Source organism: Bacillus rossius, chromosome 14 (genome assembly GCF_032445375.1).
Source record: "Bacillus rossius redtenbacheri isolate Brsri chromosome 14, Brsri_v3, whole genome shotgun sequence".
NCBI lineage: Eukaryota > Metazoa > Arthropoda > Insecta > Phasmatodea > Bacillidae > Bacillus > Bacillus rossius.
The window spans coordinates 20,444,384-20,458,305 of record NC_086341.1 but is presented as its reverse complement, the minus strand read 5'-3'; the positions used below and the strand labels follow the sequence as shown (position 1 = coordinate 20,458,305).

The following is a 13,922-nucleotide window of genomic DNA, read 5'->3' as shown; positions in this document are numbered from 1 at the left end:
ACGTGTAGTTTTACACACTTGCCACGAAAGAATGCGGGCTATCAAATGTAGTTAACTCGGCACCTGACAGAGAGAGCGCGTTGCATCCAATCGGCTAGATATCGATATTCGACTATGTGCGCGCGCTCTATACGGTAAGCAACATAACCAAACATGAATGATGCACAGGCCACATTTTTGTAAGCGGTACGCCGCGGCAACGCATTTGGATAAAAAAAATAACGTTTAAAAACGTCTTTATAAGAAAATTTACACGTCAAAAAACTTCGTATTTCCGTTAATTAAATAAATAAATAAGTGGTAATGACTGAATAAATATTAGATTTCTACTTTAAAATACATTGTTTTATACAGAAAAGATACCTACACAAAGCGCTCGGCATCTACTAGTGGGACCAAAAACATCATGCGTCGTTTACGCGAGAAGTTTTTATCCCAATTTTTACAGCCTAAAATATGGTTGCGACGATTACGCGCGTGCGACCATTATGCGATAAAACACGGTATCTTGGGGAATTGTTCATATGATCAGAGGATATCAGTGTTGAATATTATAATTTACTTAATTTCTCTTAGTAATTTTTTTTTAATCTTTTTCCTCGAACATTGAATCCTTCAAATATTAATTATTTCATGGTATTAAAAATAAAGAAGCTACGAAATGTAAAATTTTGAGTGTGCTGAATTTTGTTTGCATTAAAAGGATGAATTGTGTAATTACATAGTTTGAGATTTGATGTGGGCATTGTTTCCCCAGGAGTCCGTGGACTTGGACAACCTGGACGAGGAGGAGGGCAACCGGCTGAACGAGGCCTTGTCAAAGGCGTTCCGGCAGTTCCGGCAGTTCCGGCGGCCGGGCAAGGGCTCCAAGGCGGCCAGGAAGCAGACCCGCAGGGACCGGGCCCTGACGCACTTCCGGATCCGGGCGCTGGACCTGCTGGAGATGTACATCGCGGCCGGGCCCGGGCTGGAGGCGTGCCTGAGGTTCGTCCCGCCCTTGTTCCGCCTGCTGGAGTTCAGCATCCAGGACGAGCACCAGCGGCCGCTGGAGGCGCGCGTGCGCTCGTGCGTCGCCAAGCTGGCCAGGCTGCGGAGGTGGGCGCCGTCTCCCGGCGTCACGGAGTCGCAGCTCGCCGCCGTGGCCTCCGGTCTCCTGGACAAGGGCGAGCGCAAGTCGACCGTGGTGCTGGACATGAACACGCAGGTGATGCTCGGGTGTGCTGTCTTACGAGCAAGAACTTTCGAAATGTCGAATCGAATATACAATTACTCGATTTGAATTCGAAATTTTCGAGTAATCGCAGACCCCTAATTCCTAGCCCTGTGTCGCCCCATATGTTATGTTTTCATTACATAGAAATTATAATATATGATTATAACTTGTGACATGGCGGACGACCAGGAATGGAAGCACCTGTCCGTACCTGGTTCCTCTTATTTTAAAACCTTGAGAAGAGTGCGCCGTCGGCAGTGTCTGCCCTGGACTGAGGACTGTCACCGGCTGCCCTTGCGACACAAGTCCTCTGCGTCGCACTTAATACTGGGACACACTCTGCAGATGGTTTACACCTCGCCTAGTGACTGTGGAGTAAGCCTCTCGTAACAATTTGTTTTCCTTTTTTTTAGTGGCAGCGGTACCACCCTCTCCCAACCAAATCTCTCCTCGCTCACCTGTAGAAGAATTCATCTCCTTGTTGTCTTCTCTCTACTGATATCAAATGTTAATTTTAGTTGCTGTGCTATTTTCTGTGCAGGTGATGGAGTGTTGCATGTTTCTGGCACGAGTCTCCCACCAGCTGAACTCACAAGATGGGGCAGAGAAGAAGAAAACTGTAGATGGCTCTCCTTTGACAAGTGTCTTCAAAAATGCTGCCATAGAGTTCTTTCAGAAAAGGTATGACCAGTGCTCTTGACATGTAAAGTTCGCATACTGGTAGGAAATGTGTACAGTCAAACCTCATTATTACAAACCTGAAGGGACCATATTTTAGCACTTTGTAATAACGAGGGTTTGTATTAACCAAACTATTGCGATATCAAGACAAAAAAAAATTGTTTGACCTTTAAATGCCTATATTTACAACCATAAAGAAAATTATATACACTGTTGGTAATATAAGCTGGCTTCACTACATGCATAACAATTATTAAACACTGAAGAAAACAAACACAATGCAACACTTACAGAATAAATCATAATACAAACTTCAATAAACTTGCATTCATGACACATTTTCTATTCAAACATTTGGTTTAAAAAAAAGCATCAATCCTGGATTGCACTATTTTTTTCTTATAGGCATTGTTTACCACATTACAAAGCTTATCAAAGGCCAGTACTGATCAAGTATTTGTTGAGCAGTCTGTATCCAATCTTTAACTTTGGTCGTATCTACTCCTGCTGACTCCCCACACATAGTTTTGCCAACAATATTGTTGCGATCTTTAAACCGTTGTAACCAACCATTGCTGAACTTGAAGTCTGAAATTCCTAACCTCAATGCTAGGTAGTCTGCCTTCTTCTGAATCATAGGTCCATAAATAGGCAAGTTTGCTGCACACATTTCTTCTAACCACTGCAACAAGGTAGCTTCCATTTCTTGATGTTTTGGGCCTCTCATTCTTTTTCTTGTTGATAATTTGCACGAACTCGCAAAAGCCGATTCAATCTTTTCACGATTATTTAGTATTGTTGACAACGATGATTGCGGGATTTTAAATTCTCTCGTAATTTCGGTTTTTGTTCTCTCTCCATTGTCTACTTATTCAATAATTTTAACTTTAACTTGCAATGTAAGGTCATTGTGTTTACGTTTCGCAGTCATATTACAAAACAACAATGGAAAATAACAGAACTTTTTTCCATAGATTGTTTAAACTTCTACGTATGTACACTTCCGACGACTAATATTAATAAGGTATAGAGTACTTTCCTTTTCGTATTCCGTTTACAACATGGCATCTTTTCTAGTTTAGTTACTCACATCGCCACTAGAGTTGAACTTTTCATCTTGTTTTTTGACCATTTTGTGCTGTAGGATACATACATATTATCTTTGGAGACACGTTTGTTTACAAGACGGTTATGAAGACGTGATTTACTTTAGACTTCGGCTGTGAAATTCGTATTAACCGTTTACTTATACACGTTAACAGCTACTTGAGGGATCAAAACAACTTCATAATTCATATTAACCGTATTTCGTATTAAAAGTCCTGAATAACATAGGAAAGCTTACCTTTTTTTCTGGGACTGTGAAAGTACTTCGCATAAACGGGAATTTCGTACAAAGCGGATTCGTATTAATGAGGTTTGACTGTATGTAGTTATTTATGTATGCATGTATGGATTTTTGTTATGATCTGCAGAAATTCTGGTTACTGCAAGGTAATTTTATTATGCACATTGTTCAACAAAGCATCATGTGTCACTTTTTTTGACAGGTGCATTATCAAAGATTTGGAATTTTTCAGCTGAGTATTGTAACATAATAAACAAAACTCATTGATTCATTTAATACCATGCTAATGCAAATTAATCATGTATAAGTAGAGACATGCATATTTCGCGATTGCGATAAAACAAATTTTTACGCGAATTTGAGTACATTTTTAAGAATAACGCGAATTTCTCACATTTTGGATAATAACGCGAAATCCTTGAATTTTCGGCGAACATTTTCCTCATTCGAACACGGCAATTCAATTTGTAAATACAGTAACAAACGTGAAACAACAAAAAACCAAAGATAACTACCCACACAGTGTATTTTATAACATGAAAAGTTGCTTTTATTTCTAAACATGTAACAATTTAAGCCTAGGCGTGTAAAAGTCCGAGTAATTACAGCAGGAGACAATCTAAAATGTACTAGGGAAAAACGTAAACTCACGAATATAAAAACGTAACGGAAATGTCGGAAATGTCGGAAATATTACGTGGCTGATCGTAACATTGTAAGTGCTGATACTGTATTTATGTCACAACTTAGCCGAAATACTGGTACGAGACATGAACTTCACAAGATAAAATGAGTGGAATCTTGGTAACTGTTTTATACGTATTATATAATTTCGGAAGCATTATACTGTTGACGCATATTTTTTTAACTAACCATTTATTTGTGGGGATCGTAAATAATTAATTATTGGTATCAAGACATCAAGATGAACGTAAACTTGAACATGTCACGGCAGCGAGTAAGCGGGTGCGTATACCAATAAACTGGTATTAGAACTGGACAAAACTGGTACACGGGAGGTGGAGCTTATATTTTTTTCCGCTAAGCTCGCTTCTATTGGCTGGCTGCTGATGGAAGGTCACGAGTCTGGGCGGAGCATTGAATGAGTTATACTGCGCATGCGCAGCTCAGAGAACAGACGCCGCACTGTAACAACAGATGATCGAGTACAATGACCTTTCTCCGCGCAAGGCGCGCAATTGACGGTAAATTTTCATCAATTTGCGCCCCTTTTTTTATTTATTTTTACTGTGTAATGTAGCCCGTTCTGAACGTTGCAGGATGCGACTGTATTTTAATTAACTTTAACGTATTTCTTACTTTTCCCTTTATTTACACTTTCCAGCTTTTTACACTTTTTTACTTTGTCCCCATGAAAAGTGCAAATAAGGGGTTTTGCTGTATTTTGATATTCGGCTCGCCTGGACAGTCGATTATCACGGTGTTTACAGCAGGTTGTTTCTCGAAGCGTTGTTCTCTTATATCAAGGGCGTATATAGGGGGGGGGGCCCAGGGGGCCCGGGCCCCCCCCGAAATCAGAAGAAAAAAATAAAAATTAATAGACCTTGCATGTAAGGCTGATAACTAAAGTTTATAGTGCAGGATAACATTAATTAAGCACTACACAAATATTTTTTAAGAAAATGAAACTATTAGAATTACATATATTTTTTAGACCCTTATAATATTTCGTGGTTGTGCATAAGTTTTTTCAGGCAAAGTGGAACTTTGTTAGACAGGTGATACTCTTACCATTTAGGATTCCAAATCCAATAATTAAAGTTACATTGAACCCCGAATTTACGTATGCTTAGGTTTTACGAGGGGTGGCAAGGAGAGAATATTATCCAGGGGATGGAGAGGTAAGCCATGTCATGAAGCCGCCTGCCGCCGTCGCGCCAGCCAGCCGGACTAGTGTCGCGCGTCCACTTACTTTGTAGAAGCTATGTACCGTCGCCACAATTCTAAACGCAATGTCAGATTTATTTTACTCCTCTTATAGGAACATAATTTAGAGTATTAAATACCATACAAAATAAATGTTGTGCGTTAACGAATGTTTGTGAGTAGGTGCAGCAAAAATAAACCAATGAAAACATTAGCATTCACTTGTGCCTTTCTTGCGCGGGCTGTCTAAGCGTTACTTCACTGCGCTTCCGCTTGGAGCGCTGAAACTTGTCCTCAATTGTTTACATTGGACTCTCCGTTCTGTGCCCTCCCTTTTCCATAGTTCATTCTTATGTTGTTGGCACGTGTGTTATAATGCTTTATCTGCTTGTTTGTCAAGTTGGTTTATCTGTATCTGTAGCTGTGTTTATTGTTATTGAGTTGGTGAATGTATCTGCGATCATCTGAATGTTCCTGTTCTGGAATATTTAATTTTTATTTAAGTAATCTGCATTAATAATGAAGAGACAAGCTTCTATTCAAAACTTTTTTACGAAAAAACAGAGTGTAAATAGACCTGTTAGTGACAGTGCTGACGTTGACTGTGCCAGTAACAATGTTTCTTCTGGTGTCGCAAGTACTAGTGCCGTTGATCCAGCACCAGCTGCGGAAGACTTCAAGCAAGTAAGAAAAAATATATATGATATTGGAAACTATTGTCAAAGCAATTCCGTTCGTTCGTTAACGAATGAAGAAAAAATTACGCTTGTAGAAAATATTTGGAAACCTCATCCTGTATACAAATTTCCTTCTACTTCTAGTAGTTCTTCTAGTTCAAATCATACTAGATCTTTTCAAATGAAATGGCTAGAAGAATTTGAGTGGTTAGCTTTCTCTGAAGAAAAATCAGGGTCTTTTTGTAAATATTGCGTAATATTTTCACACTCCAAAAGTGTAGGAAAAGGAGATCACCAAGAAACAGGAGCATTAATAACAAGGGCTTTTAGTAATTTGAAAAAAGCCAAGGAAATTTTTCGTAAACATGAAAATTGCACGTACCATAAAACATCAGTTTCGATTGCTGAAAACACAAAATCAATTGTTACAAAAAAAACTGAGTGTGTTATAAATCAAGTCAATGCTCAAAGGAGATTGAATATTGAAAAAAACAGGGAAAGACTGATCCCTATCATACAAACAATAAGATTTTGTGGAAGACAGCAAATCGCACTAAGAGGTCATCGTGACAGTGGACGTATAAGTCTAGAAGAGCCAGAAAATAATGACGGAAATTTTCGATCACTGCTGAGATACAGAGCAAACAATGGCGATAATGACCTAAAAGACCAGTTAATGAACAGTGGAGGGAGGAGCATGTACACTAGTTCTTTTATTCAAAACGAGCTCATTAACACGTTTGGTCATTTAATCCAATCCCAAATTGTGAAAAATGTCAGGAATTCTATTTTTTATTCCGTTTTAGCAGATGAAACAACTGACATTGGCCAAATAGAACAGTTTTCTCTTTGTGTACGGTATGTTGAAGACCAGTCATACAATATTAGAGAAGATTTCTTAACTTTTGTCCCCGTTTATGACGTTACTGGGGCAGGCTTAGCTAACACAGTGTTAGAGACCTTGTCAAATTTAGGGCTTGTAAGTAAAGGAATTTGCTACAAAACTCGACATTAAAGAAGAGATTCCTAGAGTTTGTCGCCTTCAAACAGCCCGCAGCAACGTCCCTTACAGCACAGAAGAAGAATACTACCGACGAGCTGTTTATGTACCTTACCTTGATGATTTTTGTAATTCACTGAAAGAACGCTTTGAATCTCACAAGGATACAGTTGCATCCTTACAACAAATCCTTCCAGAATTTTGTATCAAAACAGATTTATGTTCATTGGAAGCTGCTTTCAATTTCTACGAAGATGATTTGTCACATAGAGAGGTCGTGCAAAGTGAGTTTATGTTGTGGAAAGAAAAGTGGAGTCAGGAAATATCAGAAAATCTTCCTAAAACAGCCATTAGTTCTCTATAAAAGTGTGACAAGACTTTCTTCCCTAACATTTATAATCTCTTGAAACTGCTAGCAGTTCTGCCTGTTTCTGTCGCAACCGTAGAAAGAAGCTTCTCAAGCTTAAGAAGATTGAAGACTTACATAAGAAATACCACATCAGAAACTAGGCTTAATGGATTAGCATTACTTTCGATCCATAGAGACATTAAAATAAGCGATGAAGAAGTACTTGATAAATTTGCTAGTAAACCAAGAAATCTGGACTTCGTTTTGTAAATGTTACATAAAAAGTGAATTTTTAAAATGTATTTACATAATTACACCCTTTTTATAGCTCAAAAATAATAAACCAACATTCTTTTCCATTGTACAAAATTTACTTTTGTTGGGTTGTTGGGACAAAAGGGAAAAAAATCTTTACTAAAAAAAGGTAACACATTAAGTAAAAAAGAAAAAAGTAAAGGGAAAATGGAAATTAATATAAACGTGAATACAATTAAATGTTAAATACGCACGTTTTTCAAAACAATGTGTTATTATATAATAAAAAATCAATGCAGTTCTGTTATAAAAATAACCGGAAACCAAAACATAAATAAATATAAATAATACATATATTGTTTAGTCCTAAAACTTTCCTCAAAACCCTTTGTAAACTTACATAATCATTAAATGATGTTGATTAAAAAAAAAGCAAGCATAAATGTTGGTAAGCTCGGTCATATTGGGCCCCCCCCAAAATTATAACCTATATTCGCCACTGTCTTATATAGTCTTTAGTGTTGTTTGTCCATTGCGTCCATTTTTATTAACCAAATACCAAATTTAAAATGCAAACACGGTGACGATTCGTAACATTCTGTTGTGCGCAAGTTAAAGTTTAACGGGTCGAATTTTGTTACAGATAGTTTTCAACGTCTGTGAAATAAATTAAAGGTGTACAATTTAAAGGTCGGCTAAAACATTAGGCCTATTAAAATGCCTAAAGTGCCGGTAACTGCAAAACAGCGAGCCTCTGAATTTTCTCAACACGGACTTTATGCTAGTGATTCAACCACACTTTTTTGTCGTCACTGTAATGTCACCGTCTCTTGGGATAGGAAAGACTCATGTGAAAAACATGTAGGCAGTGAAAAACACAAGAAGCGTCTCTCTTCATTGCAAGGCTCATCTAGTGCGTCTGAACGCCAGTCGTCAATATCTTCAGCGTTTCAGACAGCAAAAAATAATGTCCAAAAAGACAAAAAGTTGGAATTTATAAAGGAAACAGCAGAGACCTTTATAAAGGCAAATATACCCCTTGAAAAGCTTGATGATCCTAATATCAGGGCATGGCTGAACAAATACATCGAAGGTGCTGGAGACATGCCACTTGCGAGAACAGTCCGTGAGAAATATGTAGGGGACATAGCCAAATGCAGAATTGAAGATGCCAAAACTGCATTAAAGGACAAAAAAATTGACATACTGTGCGACGAAACAACAGATAAAATGGGTAGGTGTGTATTTGTTGTTTTATTTAGAATTATGAATCTTCAACAGGATAAACCAGAAATATTTGTTGCAGGAGTTCACTTTCTTGAAGCTGCTAATGCCACAAACTGTGTGAGGGCAATTTTAGATTCACTCAAAATGTACAATGTACAGTATGGTGATGTGCTCTCAGTAGTAACCGATGCTGCTCGTTATATGACCAAGGCTGTTAGTACTCTCGAAGTAATCCTTGGAGACCAGTTAACGCATGTCCAGTGCTGGGCACATAAGTTAAATCTTGTTGGCAATGTCTGGGTGAAAGAGTTGCCTGAGTTGAACAATGCTATGAGCAAAATAAAAAATGTGTTCAACAACACCAGGAAAAGAAGGCACCTGTATGCTAGCTTTCTTGAAGAAAAGCATGGAGAGAAACGTCCATTGTTCCCACTTCCTGTTGTTACTAGATGGAATTCCTGGTTCAACAGCATTTTTTATGTAGCAGACTACATACATGACATTGTTGATTTCTGCAAAACAGATGAACTAAAGGCAACACAAAATTCAGGGGTTGAGTTTCTGTGTTCACTCACAGAAAATGACATTTCTCTCATTCTTTGTCAAGCTGTCTTTGTGAAAGAGCATGCCAAGAGCCTTGTAGAGCTAATACAGAAACTTGGAGGTTCTTTGTATCCAACTGCCCATTCACTATATGGGGACTTGCAAGGTATAAAAAAAAAATTTGAAAACATCACTCGTGGTATTTATTTTGAGGCAACCAGTAGAGCTTTGTCTAACATGCCCCCCGCTAAAGCTGCTGAAGCTAAAGTGTCCATCACAAGAACAGCAACACAAGCCCTTTCCAAACTGAACTCTCTCATGACAACTGACCCAAGTAGAAAGAGATTTGAAGCAATTCAAATTTTTAGTCAGGAAAGTTTGTTGCTTGCTAAATTAAACCCAGAAATGGTGCAGAAACTGAAAACTGTCCATAGTCTCTACTCCATAAGCACTGAAGAATTAACAGCTGGTTTTGGTCAGCTTCAGGACATTGTTACAAAACAAATGGAAACAGACAATTCAGTGGACGTAGTGAAGTCATTGAATGTAGTAAAGCTGTCACAGCCATTGTTTGCTTCCAGCTGCCTTGAAGCCATCTGGATGCCTTCTGCAAACGTTGACTGTGAACGATTTTTGTCCTCATATAACACAGTCTTAACAGACCGCAGGACAAATTTAAGTGAGGCTAATTTGTGTATCATGGCTACTTTTGCTTTCGAGAGCTAAAGTTTGAGGATTTTGTTCCATATGTTTATGTCACTATTTTAGAGACTTCATATTTATTCTTGCTGGTTTAGGTACTAAAATATTTTCAATTACTGTATGTAAAAAGTGATGTGTAAATTCGATTGTAAATTACTGCTGCTAGTGCAACTGTACAATGCAAGAATGTGTCCAAAATTTCAAGGTATACTTAGCTTAATTTTTTTAATTTATAGTGCTAAAACTATTTAAAAAATAACACCGCTTTTGATGTATGATAACACCACTTTTAAGGGTAAATAACAACGAATTTTGCTATAAAATAAACCCCAAAACTGCATGTCTCTATGTATAAGCTATTATTTTGTTGATTTTTGTAAGAATGTTTAGTTGTGCAAGTCTGAATGTTTGCTGAATCACTTGTCAAAGAAAAAAGCAACACATTATCTTGAACAGTTTGTAGAGGGTAGTATGGTATAATGTATTTCGTTGTATACTTTTGTGACATGTTGGATCCAGAGATTTTATGGTTTTATTTTGAAGCCAATTTCGTTTTGGAAAAGGGAGATTTTGGTGTTACTGTTTTTATTTTTTAAGAAATCTGTTGATTAAAAAAATAGGATTTTACTGGACAACTATGATACTTAAATGATCCATGATACTAATTTCTCCAAAACAATGTCATTTTTACTAAAACATGATGCACTTTTTAAATATAATGATTTGTAATGAGTTTCTAACTTTTTGGAACAAATAAAATAAATCTATTAAGCATTTCTGTTTTTGAAAAATGTTTTATGGTCGTAAAGATAAAATGAGTAACGAATAACAGATGCAAGCTTAAAAAATGTTAACTTTTCCAATTTTTTTAAAATTAAAATTTGGTGAGAACATCATTATATTACTTTCATTTAATTTAATTTCTTAATCATTAAGTATTCGATTTTATAGTTAAGATTTGATTTAAAATACTGATAGGTTTCATGACTTAACTTTCATTTCAGTGCTTTGGTGTGGAAAACGTGAATTTTAGTTTTAAATGGTGTATTGATGGTGTTATGTCTGTTTTGTCGCAATTCACAGTGTAATCCTGTCTGTAGTTTGGTTGCATACCCGTGGACATTTTAGTTTTGTCTGTCCTCAGGGATTCTCTGTTGCACCCTGGGTTTTTCAAAACGTTGACCCAGCAGATGTGGTTCGGGAATTGGAACCTCGTGCCTCTGTACGTGGAGTGCTGTTTCGCTCCGAACACGAGGGTCTTCAAGCGGAGCCAGGCCATCGCGATGGTGACGTGTTTCTTCAACAACAGGCTGGTCCAGCAAACGCTCACGCAGGAGGAGAAAGACTGCCTCTTGAATTTGGAGAAAGCCATCATGCAGCATACCTTGCAGGTTAGCTGTTCCTTTGGAGTATCGTTACAGTAAATCCCCGTTGTTCACAGGTTACAAAATCAACTATAGTAGACATATAATGAAAATAAACTATACCCAAGAAAACATATTGGACCACCTACTGTCTCTAAAAAAAGTAGTGGTGCACCGATGCGGATACCGATGAATCGTAATCGGCGATTATGGGTACTTACCGATTAATCGTAATCGGTGATTATCTTAACTAGGGATGGGACGAATCCACATTTTGGTCGAATCCGAATCCTTGTTCGAATCCTCAGTGTTTGTCATCGAATCTCGAATCCCAGTCCCACACTAAACTTCACCACATGTTATTAAAAAAAATCACACATTTATTTTAAAAAATTACATAGGACTATGTATTAAAAAAAATCACATGTGTATTTATAAAATTGTAAAATAAGTGCATAGTGTATACACCTGATATAAAATAGAGACAAATAACCTCAAAAACCACACACATAAGTTTGCATCTGTCTAATTCTCTGTTAAATTAATCCTTCCTATGTTTTCAATAAAATACATTTGTATAACAGACACCATTTAAAAAAATTACATTTTTTCTGCAATGTTATATTATTGAAGGTTGGAAATGATCGAGTAGTTATGCTAATTGACAAAATGCAGCGTAGTTTATCTTATGTTTTTGCTATTTCCGTTGCCTTTATAATACAGTTTAGGTATACAATTTTCTAGAGCTGGGCGAACCTCAGTTATCTGGTTTCGAACCGAACCGAACCGAATCGAACCATAGCAAAAAAATTTTGAACCAAGCCGAACCGAACCTCATACAGAAATAATTGTTTTGAATTAAAATGAACCGACCACCAGCATTTTGGTCTTTAACTGAATGGTAAGAAAGAAAGGTTCTCCAGCCATATGTAAAATTAAAACATTATATAGCTTAGCTTTATTAAAACATTGCAAAACATTTTATAAGTAAAGTTTATGCAATAAATAATGAAGGAAAGAAAACAGTTTAGAGAAAATCATTTTTCATTTAATTTCTTTAGATATATATACTTTTAATTCATGAAGAAATTCCATCTAAATTCAAAAAGACTATCTTCCTTTTTCAGTGTACACTAACATTCATTAAAAAAAATATAAGATTATAAAGATAACGAAAATTCAGCATAAGGCCACAACATATTTTTGTGGTAGACATAACCTAACATTTTTAAAAAGTAAAACTTTTTAATAGGACATTAAAAAAAAGTCGAATGTGAATTAAGTTACCTATCCACATTACAAAACCCGCTGACTGCAGTTGCTGTTTTCTTGGAAGAATGCTGCTCGTCAGAAGAAAATTTAGACATTTTTTGGGGTGGTTCTGGGTCATCTGGGTCGTCATTATCTTTTCTCTATTTGGAAAACTTAAACGACGTAAGTCCTGCTAGTCGCAAATCACCTCAAGAACAATAATATTGTAAACGTAACGTAAGTCAGTGTGGTTATAAAAATTTGCGTCGAAAAAAAGAAAACATGAGAAATAATGATGGCTGCCGCAACTACACTAGTCAACTTAGTACCGTACTGTAATATTTACTGGACCAGTACTTTTAATACACAAGATTAAATTAATATTTTCAGTACCTGACTGTTATAACCAAAAAGTCCAAAGAAAATAAATACATTTCAGTAATTTAAAATACGTAATTTACGTAATCATTTCCTACCGCATTTGTCTTGTGTTAACTTGATCACGTTAGTTTTGCCGAAATACGAGAGTTCTCGTACATGCGCTTTAGTTTAACGTATGGGGTACGCAATCTTTAGTGATTTTACAACACTTCTCGTACACGCACTATAGTTAAAGGTATAATATACAATACCTTTGGCATTTGTACGATAGTTTATATTACGTAGTACGAGAAATGCATACAAAATTCTCTAAAGTAAACAAAAAACAAAGCGCGCCTATATGAAAAAATGCTATGAGAGTTATGCGATGATTAATAACTTTTTTTTATTATTTTGTCTGCGCTTGAAACTGTTGAGGCGACGATTATGCAATAAAAGTCGGAATATTACAAGTAATGGAATTTTGTTGTGCTGTTTTGTGAATGGTCTCAAATGGGGGTTAGAAAATGATAAAAACGTAATTTTTTTTTTAAACGAACGTTCGGTTTTTCGAATATATTTTAAGAGGTTTCGAACCGAACGTAAGGATTCGGTTCGGTTCGGTTTGAAATTTTCAAACTTCGCCCAGCACTACAATTTTAAATTACTACCTAAAACTCTTAAAAACCCACCTCGAATCCCACCTCGGATCCTACGAATCCTCGAATCCATAGGATTCGGTATATTCGACGAATCCAAGATTCGAAAATCCCATCCCTAATCTTAACGATTACTTTGCCGATTATCTACGTCCCGGCGTAATTAAGTAGGTTTTTACCGTGTAATATTTTGTCACACATTTTAGGACGAAATACGGTAATATTTGTATATATTACAAAATTCATCTAACTCCGTCATATCAAGATTAGAGATATTTCGTTAAGTTTAATAAATCTCATTGCCTCGAACAATAAAAAATGCATTTTTCCTACACGTTTATTTACGTTTCGTCTTTTGTTCTGTCTTTTGTTTAGTGGCTTTGTACATTACCTATAGCCAGAGACG

At 36.7% G+C, this 13,922-nt stretch overlaps 1 protein-coding gene across 1 annotated transcript in view; it reads left to right on the top strand.

Moving 5' to 3' along the window:
- Positions 1–13,922, top strand: part of LOC134538702 (myb-binding protein 1A) — a 96,383-nt gene that overhangs the window by 69,043 nt on the left and 13,418 nt on the right. Inside the window, exons 13-15 of the mRNA XM_063380139.1 lie at positions 758–1,204; positions 1,755–1,894; positions 11,027–11,273. Of these exons, the coding sequence (XP_063236209.1) occupies positions 758–1,204; positions 1,755–1,894; positions 11,027–11,273 (834 nt within the window). The remainder of the gene's footprint in view (positions 1–757; positions 1,205–1,754; positions 1,895–11,026; positions 11,274–13,922) is intronic.